The following is a 16,117-nucleotide window of genomic DNA, read 5'->3' as shown; positions in this document are numbered from 1 at the left end:
GTGGGAAACATGCAAATCCAGTCTAATCCGGCCCGCGCCCACCCAGCGATAACAATTTGTTTTCTCATGTTAGGTTTGTGCTGTGAATATATTTATAAAATTATATAAGTTAATTTAAATTTCACCTATTTAATTAAATGTATTAATTCTCTTAACTTTAATGCGACTCATTTAAATAACTAAGTGACACGACTTGACTCGCATAGCACATTTAATAAATAGGTGACAAGTCGTGTTTAGCATGAACATGCTATTTTATACAAATATATTGAAACCATACATTTTAATTATTGAACATGAAAATGAATTGCAATACCCAAATTATATTTTTACAATTGAGACAAGACAGAAATTTTAATGGTGAAACTTACAAAAAAAAAAAAATGTTTAATTTATACGAGTTATGTGGGTAATTTTTTTGTCTTTATTGTTTAACTTTTTTAATGGTAATTTTTTTTTTTAGAGTTGGAAGTGAACTCAACTCAACTAAATTTTAAAAATTCTTGCAGCAATGAATGTTTTGGGCATTTGAAGCTTATACCTATTACCAAGTGTGAGTTTCATGGAAAATCCAAAACTAAAATTTGCACATGAATTTGTACTGAAAACAAAAATAACAACAAATTCAATTTCTCCCCCTCTTTTTTGTTTTCTGGTAATATAAAACTCCAACAATCCAACCTATCACAGGTTGTTGTTGTTGGATAAACTATAGATGCAAAAACCCATTTGCAAGATCCGTATATCAAGTAATTCCAACCATTTTTAAGTCAATGAGAATCAAACTTCTTACCACTACCACTAATCACATCTCATCCCAACATTCTTATCACTAATCAAAGGCTAAGGCTCTGACTAGGTTTGTTAACGAGTAATTCTAATTTTTTTGTGTCGCTTAAAAAATAAAATGCATTTTAAAATCACTATTAGATCAACATTTAATAATAATTTATCACAAATTTAATGATTATTTTGAAAGTTATATCATTTCTAGAAGAACATAAGAGAGACAAGAATAACATGTAGCATTACTTGTTTGTTAATAGAGTAATGCGATAAATTACATTTTTATTTTACAACTATCTCACAATGCTAACGTGCCAAACTCAACCAATTATTAGATCAGTTATTGTTAAAACAAAAAAAAAAATTGAAGAGTTGATTAGGACGAACACATTAATATATTTAGATAAAAATAAGTAGTTTTTAACATTACTCTCGTTAATATTCTTGAAAAATATTATGTATTTTAAATTATTTGTTAATGTCCTTTAACTTAATAATAGAAAACGACAAAAACAAAAAAAGATTTTTTTTTTTTTTTCTTTCTCTAATTGATTGAAGGAAAATTACATGAAAAGATCTTTACCACTCTTGATCCAAAAGGAAGGAGAAATGGATGATCCTATAAAAGAAAAGGACCCAAACAATAGACCCAACAGAAATCAAAACAGTGTTAAAATATATATAAGAAATGAGACATAAAATGACCCGATCCTTTTAAGCGGTAAAAAATGGGACATAAAATAACCTAATCCTTTCGAGGGCCGCGCAAAGTGGTTTCATAAGCAGAAAAAAAAAAAAAAAAAAAGAAAAGAAAAAAGAAAAGAAAAACAAACGATTCAATGGCAAAAAGAGTCTATTCCTTCAATTTCAAAGCTTCACATCATTTCAAAGCGGGTTTCCAATAAATTTTAAATTAGTAAAAGGCCAAATATATGATAGTAAAAAGTAAAAGGACTTAAAAGTAAAATATAAAGCCTTCTCCTACCTTACTTTATGTACGTTCGCTCTCACCTTGCACAGCCTCCATCCCTCTGTCTCTCACTCTGCGCCAAAGATTTTACAGACCAATCTCTCTGTGAGTAAATGCAAATTCAAACTCGCTGTATATATATGGCACTCATTTACTGCAAGCTTTTGATTCTGTTCCTTTTTCCTTAGCAAGTTTTTATTTACTCAAGGTTTGAATCACTATATCTAGGGTTTCATGTATACATGTACGCGAATCTCTGTGTGTATGTTCTTCCGTTTCTGAAATCGCTCTGCAGTTTTTACTGAAATTCGTGAAATTTTATGTGTTGTAGAATTTGGGTTTTCGTTTCTCTAGGGTTTTTTTTTTCGTAGTTTAAATTTTGTAGGTAAGCGACTTTTAAGGTTTTAAATATGATTGACATTTGATTTTTAGAATTCGTTTGGTTACCTAGAAAATAGAGGAAATTAAAAGAATAAAATGGGATTTGAGAATTTTGGATGTTTCGTTGTTTTGGTTCCTTGGTTTTGGGAAAATGGGAAAAATCAGTAAGAAACTGACACAAGGTTATCTTTTTGAAAAGAAAGTGGAAAATGGATCTCACATTGTACTTTAACTTATCATTTATTCTACTAACGTTTATTAAATATGGGAAGGAAGATGAAATTCCATATTAAGACCGTGATATTGTATATTTTTAGCTTTAAGAATGTTGGTCACGTAATATTGTTTCGTACTGGGCAATTGATAAGTAGATGGGGGAAAATAATTTACAGTTACACGAACTTGGATTTGCTGCATTAATTTTTCATTTAGTTCAAGAGTTATTAACTTTCTTACTCATGGTCCCTTCTAGATGAAAACGTAGGTAGGAATGTATATAGCCTGACATTTTCTTTGGGGTTGTTCTTTAATGTGTTTAGTGATTGATATACATATTAATTAGTTTCCATTGGTTGGTTTTGCCCAGACAAAACTCAAATGGCTGGCGAAGATTTAAATGAACATGAGGCAGGTGATATGCCTGAGAACTCTGATCCTCCACAGAAAGAAGGATCTGAGAATGATTCTAAAGGAGTTGAAGGAAAGAAGTGGCCTGGATGGCCTGGAGAGAATGTATTCAGGATGTTGGTTCCTATACTAAAGGTCGGTGGTATTATTGGTCGAAAGGGAGAATTCATTAAGAAAATCACTGAGGAGACGAAGGCTCGGATTAAAATTCTTGATGGTCCTCCTGGGACCTCAGAAAGAGCAGTGAGTTGCTTTTCTATATTTTTATTTTTATTGGGGTTTATTCCTATGTATGCATATTGTATATGTTTCTTTGTCTGCCTTGGTGCTTATCTAAATTATCAATCAACTGATGTTATTACAAAGTATTTGACTATCGGATGGTTCCCCTAAATATTTAACTTGGTTTTGATATGTGAAATGAGCTATTGATGTTATCTAAAGTATTCTTATTCTCATGTTTATAGTAGTATAGATGTGTAAAGTACTGAGCTCAACTCAAATAAGCCTTAATTCTGACCAATTTGGGTCGGCTATGGATTCTCTCAACCAGTCAGAGTTGGCTACATGTGCTCTTTTCGGTCATTTTGTCCAGTTTAGAATCATGCACTCTGTTACCTCCCTAGTGAACATATCATTCGCCACTTTTTCTATCCATGTTATTTTATGCATTCCACTACCTTTTTCCACTTTATAAACTTGAATTAAATTAACTGTTTCTGACTGGTGCATTGATTGGGTCTCCATTGCACATAACAAAACCATCTTTAAACAGTTGTCCCTCTCTTTCACCCAATAGGAGCCACCCCTATCTGTGAACAGATGACTTTATTTCTTACATTATATTTCATATTATTCCCACTTATCCACCTTAACATTTTCATTTTGCCTAAGGTCATTCTATTAACATGTTTTTTCTTAACAACCCAGTGTTTTGTGCCAGAGAGCATGGCTAGTCTTATCATAGCCCTGTAGAATTTTCCAAATGTGTGCAGTAATGTGCTATAGATTTGTTGTCGGTTTGATATTGCTTGTTCTCTTGCAATCCATATTAAATTGTTATAATTTCTTATGTTTTCCCCCTATTGTTGGAATTGCATGAGGTAGATGCGTGAAACTTCTTTTTGCTCATGCAATTGCTATCAGATATTTTGGAATATACACTGCTATTGAATTTTAAATCGCCATTTCTTTAAAATCTAGTTTCCATGTGTGTTTGTGTGTGTGTGTGTATTCCTTCTCTGTTGCCCCTCAGAAGATAGACGTGTAAATCCTCTACTGGCAGGAATCTATTAGTGCTTTAGGAATTGCCTAAGGTTAAAAAGCGGTCTAACTGTGTTGGTAGTCTAATTCAATAATTAACAACAGATTAAGTGTCCTTTATGTAAAACATGTTAACTCAAATACTTAAAATGGCTGCTAAGAAAGTGGCAGATTGGGTTACTAAAATAGTTTTTAAACAGTCAAAGATAAGAAGACGAAGTAAGTTAGACGGTGAAAATTATAAAGAAGGCTAAATATGAAACCAAAGAAAAAAGTGTCTTTGTCCCAATAACCAAAATGAATGTGTGCAGGTTCCTCGCGAATCTAAGGGAACATATCAATGACCAAAGTGGCTTCAAACTAGAAGAACCAAAGATCAACGTTGCAGCAATCTGTTCTGAGCATTACAAGTGCTGAAAAGTTCTTTTTGACTTAACAACAATCAGGATTACGTTGTGCAGAGTTTGGTATCAAGAAGCTTTCACTGTATCTGGTAACTACAGAACTTGGTCAACTGGTGTCCTGCCAGACATTGTTAAACTCTATACTAGGAACTCTACTTATCAAAAAACTCTGTGCTAGGAACTCTTAAATTCTCATCAGTATGATGCAGTATTACTAAAAAGCTTCTCAAATTTGTTCAAAATATTATTTAATAAGCACAAACCACGCAGAAGCTTTGTAATATAGCTTATTAAAACCTTGATTAAAATCTAGAATGTGTAATATCTCTTGATCAATTTTCTACAGGAGTGGCGTCGTAAATAATTAACTTCCAAGTGTTATTAAGACTTTCATTTGAAATATAACAAGTATAAAATGCGTACAGAGACTTGTGAAATCTTAAAATGCTTATACTCAAAATTATATTCTTATCGTGTCATAATATACATCAAGGTTTTTGGGGCTTGGTTTCTCACCACGATCACATCAAATACCTTGAAATTGATGACGGAGCTGGTTACTTACTAGGAAATGAAGCCATTTGGTTGGAACACGAGTGTTTGTGTGATTTTTTGTGATTGTTGTCTTATGGATTCTCCTCTTTTTCTCTTTATTTTTCGTTTTTTCCCATTGGACTACCTTACATTTTTTTTTTTAATCTATGTGATCTTCAAGACCCTTAGAAGTGTTTTCTTAGTTACAGTTTTGAATTTTTGGCATTATGGCAATTTGTTCATATAAATATTGAGACATTTTAGACTGGTACATACTTTATCGAGGATTAGATGGATCAGGAATGGGATTTAGCACTTCTTTTCAAGCGCTATAATATTGATGATAAAGGGGTTATTATACAAAGCAACTTGTGTTGGAATGGGTTTAAAGGTCCCTAACCGGTTAAATAAAGTCCTGGGGTTTTTTCTGTCTTGCATGAATTTTATGAGCCACCACTTATCTGTTTTATGATAAGAATCATGGATTGGTAATCTTTCAAAGCTCACTGTTTGTGTTTCTCTTGACTTTTGTAAGGTGATGGTTTCTGCTAAAGAAGAGCCGGATCTTCATATTTCTCCTGCCATGGATGCTTTACTAAAAGTTCATAAACGTCTTGTTGATGTAGACTCTGACTCTGCTCATGCTACATCTGGTTCAGTGGGCACGGTTATCACAAGAATTCTAGTGGCAGATACCCAGGCAGGAAGCCTAATTGGGAAGCAGGGTTCCACTATAAAGTCTATTCAAGATGCTTCTAATTGTACTATTCGGGTTCTTGGTTCAGGTATTCTTGCAAAACATTACTTTTCCGTAGAAGAGTGTTGCATACATTTTCTTCTTTGAAGATTTTAGATTCTATGCCCTTACGTTTTACTTTCACCTGTATACAACTTGTTACTTTTTTTCAAGGATTGCAACCCTTTACGATTGGTTTGATTTCCTTTTTAAGCTTGCACTTTTGCGATTTTCCTCTTCACTACTGCCATGCCTACCACACGTCAGACGATATAATTACATTTCTCGAGCTGAGCACTGCATTTCTTGGTTTTTCTTTGTAGCCAAAAATATTAGGCCCTCTGTTTAATCCATCAAAATATTGATTGCTTTTGACTGTGAAATGGATCACAGAAAGGCTGCTTCAATGTTCTGAATATTGTAGTATACTGCAGAACACCTGCCGACTTTTGCTTTGCAAGATGATAGTGTTGTTGAGATACAAGGGGAACCTGCTGGTTTGCACAAAGCAGTTGAACTCATTTTGAATCATCTCCGGAAATTCTTGGTTGACCGCAGTGTTGTTGGAGTATTTGAAACGCAAGTAAGTTTGCTTGTTTTTATGTTTGGAATTGGTAATCATCTGGACCCAAGTAAGAATTGATGTAAATGTGCATTAAGCAGATGTTTTTGCTACTTAAAAAGTTGAAAAGTAGATTTTGACTCTTTTTTTAAGGCCAACCTACATTTTCCAGTTGTAAGGTTTGTAAGTTTGGTTGGTTTTGGGCAGACTCATCAGATCTGTTTCAGTCATCCAGCTGTTTTGATGGTTGGTCACAACACAACCAGCTTAATCATCATTGAAGTGCACTGCTAAATTAGATGTCCACATACATTTGCAAGTTGGCTCTGCAGTTAACGTTGGTGACTCAATATAAGGGCTAATCGACTTTCATTGTATATGAATGTTGGCGGAATTTTGCGTAGTGAATAGCGCATTGATATTTAAGATAAATTGGGACAAAATGAGCAATTAATAAGTGATTAGGATTTTATCAGGATGATAAAAATGTCAAATGTTAGGGTAAGGGTATGCGTCTCTAAATATGGATAGTAAACTTTTGTGAGGTATCAATACATTTTTTACTTCATAAATCCATAAAAGGTGCAGTACAATCTGCTAAAAGGCAGAAACCACCGCAGTGCCCTGCCTGGGATGCACAAGATTTCATATTTCAAAATTACTTATTGCCTTGGCATTGGTTTGGATTAGATGGGAATAGATGGTACGCGTAGTACTAAAAGAGTGTAGTTCCCTGGGGTCAGCTTGACTGGAAAATACTATGCTCAACACCTCTGCTCTGATTTCTTAAATTTTAAAACCAAATAAAGTAGGGAAATTTGAACCTTAGTTCACTGTCCTGTTTGAACTGTTTTTCAATTGGTTTAGATTCATACTGAGGCTAGGATTTCACATTTGTTTCGATGAGAAGCTTCATTACTTGTCTTGTTTTCATATCAGATAAATATAATTGGTGTGAATTGGTGCATATAATTGTTTTTATTGGTCAGATGCAAATGCCAAATGTTCGACCAAATCAGAACATGCCCTCACACCAATCCTGGGGCCCTCCTCCTCCTCAAGGTTTTCCAATTAATGCTGGTGCTGGACCTGGTTTTGCACCTAATCCTCAATACATGCAGCCTTCACGTCAATATGACAATTATTACCCTCCTGCTGAGATGCCACCTATGAACAATCAGCATATGCAGGGTCCTCCTATGTATGGAAGGGACTCTTCTGTGGGGCTTCGTTCATCTAGTGCGCAGCCACAACAGCCAGTGGTCACGAAGGTGCTTTATCCTTGCTTTGATCTTGACTACTTTAAGGAAGAATAGGACATGGGAAAATCGCCAATTGGTGTTACACTAAAGTTGTGGAAACTATGCCTATTCTATCTGTAGGACTTCAATCAATTAAGTCCTGGATTTAACTTTATTACATTGAGAGTGTTACCCTCTAATTAAAATTGTAAAATGTTTGATAATAGGGCAAATGATAAGTAATGGCAGATTTCTGGATATCTCTCACTTTGAGTCTAAGTTTTGGTTGAAAAATATACGCTTTGGTAGTATTTATGAGCTGTAAATGTTTTGCTTGAAGAGTATAATTTTTGCGTGCTTTTCCACTGTAAACAGAATCTGTTAGAAGGTTGTAATTTTTTAAAGGTTCATTGTGCCAGTGTTTTCACCGAGGAAAACTGCTTTATCGGTTTCTCTGCTGTGAAAATGAACTGTGTTATGATGTTACATGAAAATGGCTGGGAGTTTAGTGTAAAAAAAGCAGTTCGGGAAAACATTCAAAATTAGGGAATTGCATGACAGTAAATTGTACAAGTTGCTATTTTTCTTTTTTTCACTTGCATATTAAGAGGGGGAGGATAATGAAAAGGAAAAGAGAATGTGAGACCTTGGTGAAGGTTATACTTATTCTGTCTCATGAATATTTCTGATGTTTATGCTGTTTACCTTTTGCTGTGTAGGTTACAAACCACATGCAAATTCCTCTATTATATGCAGATGCTGTTATTGGGACATCCGGTGCAAATATAAGTTACATACGTCGTGCAAGTGGGGCAAGTATCGCAATACAGGAAACAAGGGGTGTGCCCGGGGAGATGACTGTTGAAATAAATGGATCTTCTTCTCAAATACAAACAGCTCAGCAGTTAATACAGGTATTCTATTGTGACTTCCAGTCTAATTGGTATCATTTTATTTGCTTGTTTTGCAGTCTTGATTCTATTTTATTATGCTTATGTTCTTATCTGCATTTGTCTGTATTTTTGAACTTATACTTGCCGTTTGGAAGATCGGAACATGGGAATAGATCTGATACCAATACGGACTAGACATTTTGATTGTTGTGCTTTCTTAAAGTTCATACCCTGGATTAGGTAATGGAATGAAAGCTAACCTGTATTTGTGTTCTGTATTCGTTATTGTTTTGTCCTTGCTTGTTCTAATCTTATTTTTATTTTATTGCCTATGTTCTGATATGCATTTTGTGTCAAATTATACCTGGCATTGGATTGGATAATGGCATGAAAGCTGAATGGTATCGGTGCTCTATATTTCAATCTATGTTTTAGTTGTTTTGCTGAAATCTTAGGTAATAGGTAATTTGGACTTTCAGGGGTAGGGTATGAATGGATATTGTTTTCTAGGAATTGTGTAGTAGTCATTTGTTGAAGTTTTGTTTATTACGGTGAAAGCTTTCTGGTGTTTTCATGTATTGTTCTAATATTTATTTTGATGAACACCGAATACAGTCGTGTATATGAAAATATTGAAACATAACTGTGTATGAAATCTATATAATATATAATGACAATTACCAAAACTTTGCAGTGTTATTTGTTTTATTGTATATACTTTATAAGTTACCACCATGCAATACTAAGATTGCATTACTCAGTTGTCTTTTTCCCTTCACCACTGCAGTACCTTTTCTTTATCTGAGTAACTGCTAACCTCTTTGCATGATGCAGAATTTCATTGCTGAAGCTGCAAGCTCAACACAGAACCCAACAGGAGGATCAATCAGCCAGGGCTATAATGATTATCCAGCGCATGGTCCTGCATATACATCTCCGCAGTCCACAGCGGGACACGCAGGCCACCATCCTGCCCCCGACTATGGTTTGGTCTATGGCAATAACTACGGTTATTGAGAAGCTGACGCAAGTTTTGGTGGGTTAGCTCGGCATTTGGCTTAACGACATGTTCTTCAATGATTCGCCTGGAAAATACCAGAAATTTGATGTGTTGATGTCCTGAATTTGGTGACATTTAGTTTTTCATTCTCTTAACACATTTCACGAACAATTGAGTTGTCCCTTTTTAGGTTTGTTAATTTCCCCTCTAATTCTTATTGCTACACTGGCCCCCTCCTCTGGACTGTTGCTACCCGTCCCGAATTATTTAAATTATATAGGATTCTTAACCAAAGTAATGCTACGTTGGTAATGCTTGCTTTTTCCTTTTTGTTTTTTTTTTTTGGTTGAAGACTCGGTAATATTATTCTTCTCTTTGCTACTTGTGTGCTCGTGTAGCCATCAGGAAATTTAAGCATTACCTACGATGTGCGAATGACCCTTTGATCATTGAGTTGGTGTGGACAGACTTTTCTTCGATCTATTCTCGTTTGAGAAATTCTACCCTCTCAAAGGGCACTTATAAGCGAAGAGTGTGTAGCACCTCACATTCTCGTTTGTATTGCAATGGTAAGGTAATATAGGCATTTCCCAAGATAATTGACTTATGAACGAAGAGTGAGTCAAGATAATGGCCCATGTAAAAATTGTAAGTCAAATTTGAGCAACTAAGCTCACAGATCACGGGTCATTTAAAGTTTTAAGGAGACGTTACAAATGAACCTGTGGTTAGGATGGAAAAGTGTAATTTACTCGAGGGTAATATTAAATTTAGTCCTTAGGTTTTATCCTAATTTAATTTCTGAATTTTTAGTTTTGCCAATTAGGTCCTTAGTTTTAAGTAATGCTAAATGCCCTTGTATCCCTCCAAAATTGATGTGACTTTTAAAATTACCATTGAATCAAAATTCAATAATGATCTCTCACAAATTCAATAATAATTTTAAAAGTCACATCAATTTTAAGAGGACATAAGGGGATTTGTTTAGCATTACTCCCTTAGGTTGTTATTTAAGCTCTTCAATACCCAGCTTATCTCAAGATTGGCATGTCTCACCTATCATCTCTTTGATATCTTTGACTTTATTCCCGCATATTTCTCATGAGACTTTATCCCCATATCTATGCCCATTATGCAACAAATTGGATTGCATGCAGATCTTATTTTGACAGCATTCTCATTGTTCTTACCCCTACACCCTCGGTCTTTGATGTAGTTGTTTAATTTTGTTTTTGGTTTTAGCTTTGTATTAGGTCCTTTACCAATTTTTTTTAAAAATATATATATTTAATTTGAGTCAATTTACCGTTTAAGTAATTAACGATGTCACCTCAAATCAATCAGTTAATTTCACGTGGATCTCATTCGATACGTCATGTACTAATTGGATGTGCCACAGCGATACAATTGGCTAGACACCTCTTCAAAAAAAAAAAAAAAAAAAAAAAAAAAAAATTATTTATGATATAATTTATAACTTGAAAGTAATTGTGCCATGTGAATATATCCTAAAGTTATTATTTAGGATATATTCATGTCAAACAAGAACCATGTGATTAATTAATTAGTTTGACATGATATACTTATAATTAATTTGACGGTGAATTAATTAAATGACATTTGAAACCAAATGAAAATTTGGAACTTTGCTACACAAGAGACACTTATCCGTCCCCTGTGAGCCTCTTTTTAATAAAAGAAATTGATTTTTTATTATAAATGGGTGCTGGGGGACGGTTGAGTGTCCCCCAGCAAGCATTTCCCAAAAACTTGACCAAAATTAGAAACTTACATACTGAATTGAAATCACATGAAAACCTAGAGAATAAATTTAATTTTTTTCCCCTTTTAACATTATTTCTCTATGATGTGTACGTTATGCGAAGCAAATTTCTGAGTCAACTACTCCAAGATACTTGCAATATCTTTTTTATCCAAAAAGTTCGATCGTCTTCTTTTGGGTCCGATACAACCAAAACAAAGCGAAATGTGCCCGTGGTATAGACCATTTTGAAGAGCCACTAGAATATGGTTACTTTTGAGTTTCGAGAAACACACGGAAAAGTATCCAAGCGAGCTCATGGATTTGCCAATCATCCATCACCTAAAAAATTTCCAACTCTTGTTGTAACATGCTAGAACTTAAATTATTGAAGTGAACAAAGCAATATTCAATGACAAATAAAAGGAAATAACTTAGCCTATGTCTCTTTTCAAAGAAAAATAACAAATAAAAAACTTAGCCTATGTCTAAAATCCGAAACAATGAAACAAACATCCGATACTATTGCCTGTCTAAACTAAATTTTTATCTGAAGAAGCCTATGTATAGAAGTAAAGAATATTTCTGAAAACAGAACCAGCTAATAACCAAAGCTAGAGATATATCCAAAAGAACTGATTTTCTTTGCACGGTATAAGGGGTCATAGCCCAACTCGCATACTGGAATCTATATAGGTGCTGTACATGTTGTTCGGAAATGGCCAGTCTGATTGCAGCGGCTGCAATGCACAACCCGTTTCGCGCGACCACTATCTTCTGCGCGGACTCGTCTTTTTCTTGGACGTCCGGGTGGCCGAAGTGACTTTGGAGGATTTATGATAACATCAGTGTCTTTATTACCGTCGTCGTCAATTGCCTCTGATGACATCTCCTTCCAAAGGGCTTTATCTGGAATTGGGTGTATCGTTAGTGAATATGCCTTGCGATAATTTGCCACAGTGAAACAACTTTCAGTAAACCGATGAACATTCTGCCTGCAAGAGAGAAGAGCCGCCACGGAATGAGCACAGGGCAGCCCACAGAGCTGCCATCCACGACACGAACAGCACCGGGTGCGGATGTCCACTATATGTGATCCTTCATGGGATATGACTTCAAATTCAGCTTCATTTGCTCGGAGCACTTGGTAGTTATGCGCACACTCAATAGCCTCTGACACACGCCTTTCGGCAGAAGGAACAAGAATACTGGTCCACTGCATGCTTGCTTCACGACGCTCATTGAACCAAGTCATCAGCTGCCGACGTACATACTCCATCATTTGAATTATTGGAAGCGCAGAAGCTTCAGCCATCCAAGTTGTCAAATATTCAGCTACATTAGCTGTGAGATGCCCAAACCTTGTTCCCTCAAAATATGCTGTGGCCCACAGGCGAGGTGGAATCCGTCGAATCCAGTAAGCAGCTTCCTGTGATATCTCTTCAATCTCAAGGATTTTTGCTTCGAATTCGATGATAGTGAGAGCATGTGCAGCCTCCCAAAGAAGGTTGACAAGAACAGCACTGTTGAATTCCTTCCGGAAACTGTCACTAAGATGATGCATGCAAAACCCATGAAATGCGGTTGGGAAGGTTCCCTCTACTCCATCCATGACTCCGTTCTGCCTATCAGACAAAATTGTAAGCCTTGGCATGTTCTCTGCATTAGTTTCAAGCAGGTTATGCAGCTCGGAAAGGAACCACATCCAGTTATCATCATTTTCCTCGTCAACCACACCAAATGCCAAAGGAAACAAAGCACCATCTCCATCAAAACCAGTAGCCAAAAGCAGCGTCCCAAGATACTTGCTTTTCAGAGGAGTCCTATCAAGACCTATAAGAGGTCGGCATGCATTTAGAAACCCATAAATGGATGCTTGAAATGAAACAAAGAGTCGTTGGAAACAGTTGTCAACAGGATTTCCATAGACAAACGCGATACTTCCTGGATTTGTCATTCTGATCTGGTCACAATACTGTGGAAGCCGACGATAATCTTCCTCAAATGACCCACGGACTGCAGCCATGATTCGTTCCCTTCCCCTCCATGCTTGCTTATACGTTAATGCAATCCCATGGATCCTGTGGATCTCTTCTAATATCTCCTTTGGTTTGTAGTTAGGATTTTCCCTCAGGCGTTGTTCCACAGACTCTGCAACCCACTGGACTGAGGCTTGTTGATGACCAAGATGGGTGATTCCACCACAGGTATGTGGCTTATGAATGGTCCTAATTGTGAAAGTAGGAACACCTGGAAGCTTCGCAGCATGAATTCGCCAAGGGCATCCCTCACTTGAACATTTGGCAGTGAAACGAGTCTTGTCAGACTTGATTGTCTGCATCTCAAAGCGAAGGGCAATGGCTGCATCCCTCAGTGCCCTTCGGCAGCTATGGACATCAGGAAACTCTTGCCCAACAGTCAGTTTATCATTAGAATCTAGCACTAAGGCTCGGGACTGAGGGAAAGGAGGACTAACCAGTAGAGGCTGCTGCATATCTGAGCCAGATACAATACTCATTTCCTGATTCTGGTCCAAAGCTAGATCTAAGCTCTCATGAAGATCATGGTTCTCTACAACAGCCAATTCATGATTATCGGATAAGTCTAAGTCATGATCCTGAGCAGTAAGAGACAATTCATTATTATGGTTGTCAACATCAGCATGCTCTTGATCAGCTTCGGAATCCTTATCTCCATCCAACTCTAAATCATATTCACCAAAATTCTCAACATGTGTATGTTCAAGAGCCATTCTATGTTCATGTGTCGGGCCAAGAGCTAGTCCATGATCATGGGTAGGTCCTATATCCAAACCATGATCATGAGTCTGCCCTGATCCAAAATTATGACTACGACTCAGAATCACATTGTGATGCTGCCCTAGTGCAAAATGTTGATCCGGCATCAATGATAAATCCCGCTTTTGACCAAGAATCAAGTTGTTGTTGGCCATAACAAATCAAACAGTTACCACAATAAACACCAACCGTATCAATGAAATCAAAAGCTCAACTTATGGCCAAAAAAACCAGTGCTTTCCTATGTGTTTCCAATTAGACCTGTCCACAAAACAAATACCTGTGAATCAAAACCCTTTCTTTTCCTCCCACACCAAGCACTAACATATACAAGAAAAAGTCATTAAAAGGTTATAACAATTACAGCACAAAAGCATTACCTAAACTATACCCTCAACTTGCTTTCTTTTCTACCCAGCCGAGTTCTCCTCCAACACATAGGTTCTTTCAAAAATAAGCCGAACGAACTGAGAAATTAGAAAACTAATCAGTAAACACAAATTCATATAGCGAAATCAATCATGTAAAGAAGACACATTAATGATGTTTCACTCAGTTTGGTTGCCGAGAAAATATAAGAAAACGAAGTAACAACATACTAGAATCCTGATGTTTCTCATTATGTGGGACAAAACATCAGTTGGGTTTTTTTTCCTTTTTCTTTGAGAAACCAAAACAACACACAGAGAGTCAAGTTTCCCATTACACTGCCCAACCGAGCCTAACTCAATTGCTAAACCGTTCGATTTATACTGCTTTTCCTTTTCCTTTTCCGTTTTCTCTTCCCTTTCCCTTAAAATTTCTCGGAAACCAAACAGAAAACTTCTCCACTCAGAAACCGATAAAAAAAATTGAAAAGAAATTAGAACTCACGCATAAGTTATAACGACCTCCCCACAAACAACCTCTAACAGAACCTGCAAAAAATTAAAAAACAAAAACAGATTAATTAGACACCAATAAACAAAAGTTAATTAGGGTTTAAGATTAATGCATTGATGAAAAAATGTGTGAATAAAAGAAAAAAGTGCGTGAGAGAGAGAGAGAGCGAGAGAGAGAAGGGTTTAGAGTGTGGCGGGGTGGGGTTTAGGGTGCAGAAGGGAAAACCTCAAAGATGAAGGGCAGAGAAGGGGAAGACTGAGAAATTTGCAGGGGCAAAAGGGTAGGCGATGTGCTTTGGAGTTTTTGGGGCTCAGAACGCTTAGGGTTACCCAATTCAGAGGGTATTTAGGTCATGGAGTTTATTTTTACACTGTGCCTATTTTACCCCCATCGCAAAAGGGTAGGAGATGTGTTTTTAAATTTTACACTCATTTGATCCCACGGCCCACGGCCCTTCAATTCCAATGGATTTACTGGATCGGGTCCCCCCGTTCAAAGTTTAGGCCGTGATGATATTTTAGTGGTGAGAGTTTGGCTTGGATTATATTATTAGATGATATTTCGTGTACCAAATATATATATTTTTTCTCTTCAAATTATATATTAATGGGTTTGTGTTCAAAGCAGTGAATTTCAAACTTGACCATTGATATTCAGTAACAAGAGATGTCTTGATTCACACTGTTACATCAAGATGGTGAGATAATAGTGAAATAAAAGTGTAATTTTTAATATTATTATTTTATTTTTTTGTAAAAAAATTAAATTCATAGGATTGAAAAAAAGAAGAAAAAGAAAAAGAAAAAACCTTTACCTAAGGAGTAGCTATCGGTATGACTATGGCCACAAGGAATTGTTTTTATAATTTCCATCCCAAACCGTGTCTATCCCTCTGGATTCTAAGCATATCTCAAATAAATTCTCTGGTTGATATTGCTGATTAATTTAAAGATTTTGAGAAAAAAGGAAATTATATGGTAAGTAATGCAAAATCTCAAGTTATCACGATTTTTGTTGTTTAATTTTATAAGGACAAAGCTTTCTTCGAAATTGGGATGAAAGAAATTTCTCTACTTCAATCAATTAAATTGACATTTAATTTTTATATGCATTTTTAAAAATGTAAGTAAGAATTACATGCATCCTTTAAAATATATGTAAAAAATTACATACATTTTGGACACGTGTTGATTTAATAAACAAAGAAATTTCCTCCGACCCAATTTGAAGAAAAACTTTGTTATTTATAAAATAGGCAAAAGTACTGAAAGTTATGGA

General features: G+C 35.8%; 2 protein-coding genes across 2 annotated transcripts; one reads left to right on the top strand and one right to left on the bottom strand.

The window, feature by feature from the left end:
- The first annotated feature begins 1,740 nt into the window (after positions 1–1,740).
- On the top strand, positions 1,741–9,722 carry LOC133857803 (flowering locus K homology domain-like). Its single transcript, XM_062293150.1, has 7 exons — positions 1,741–1,861; positions 2,724–3,007; positions 5,501–5,750; positions 6,136–6,284; positions 7,253–7,534; positions 8,224–8,418; positions 9,232–9,722. Exons 1-7 carry the CDS (start codon positions 1,780–1,782, stop codon positions 9,412–9,414), a joined length of 1,425 nt encoding a protein of 474 aa, XP_062149134.1. The 5' UTR covers positions 1,741–1,779; the 3' UTR covers positions 9,415–9,722.
- Positions 9,723–11,405: 1,683 nt separating this feature from the next.
- LOC133857794 (uncharacterized) lies at positions 11,406–15,181 on the bottom strand. The gene is made up of 4 exons (XM_062293140.1): positions 15,065–15,181; positions 14,831–14,874; positions 14,338–14,424; positions 11,406–14,218 (listed from the first exon to the last, which is right to left on the bottom strand). The coding sequence occupies exon 4, from the start codon at positions 14,110–14,112 to the stop codon at positions 11,848–11,850; it is 2,265 nt and encodes a 754-aa protein (XP_062149124.1). The 5' UTR covers positions 14,113–14,218; positions 14,338–14,424; positions 14,831–14,874; positions 15,065–15,181; the 3' UTR covers positions 11,406–11,847.
- Positions 15,182–16,117: the final 936 nt, after the last annotated feature.

The sequence above is a fragment of the Alnus glutinosa genome, chromosome 14 (genome assembly GCF_958979055.1).
Source record: "Alnus glutinosa chromosome 14, dhAlnGlut1.1, whole genome shotgun sequence".
Classification (NCBI taxonomy): Eukaryota; Viridiplantae; Streptophyta; class Magnoliopsida; order Fagales; family Betulaceae; genus Alnus; species Alnus glutinosa.
The sequence above is the reverse complement of the archived record's forward strand: the minus strand, read 5'-3'. Positions and strand labels throughout refer to the sequence as shown.

Coding starts and splice junctions, on each gene's coding strand:
- LOC133857803 (XM_062293150.1), top strand. CDS start 1,780: ATGTACGTTCGCTCTCACCTTGCACAGCCTCCATCCCTCTGTCTCTCA. Junction 5,751..6,135: donor TATTCGGGTTCTTGGTTCAG/GTATTCTTGCAA, acceptor AGTATACTGCAG/AACACCTGCCGACTTTTGCT. Junction 7,535..8,223: donor AACAGCCAGTGGTCACGAAG/GTGCTTTATCCT, acceptor TTTGCTGTGTAG/GTTACAAACCACATGCAAAT.
- LOC133857794 (XM_062293140.1), bottom strand. CDS start 14,112: ATGGCCAACAACAACTTGATTCTTGGTCAAAAGCGGGATTTATCATTG.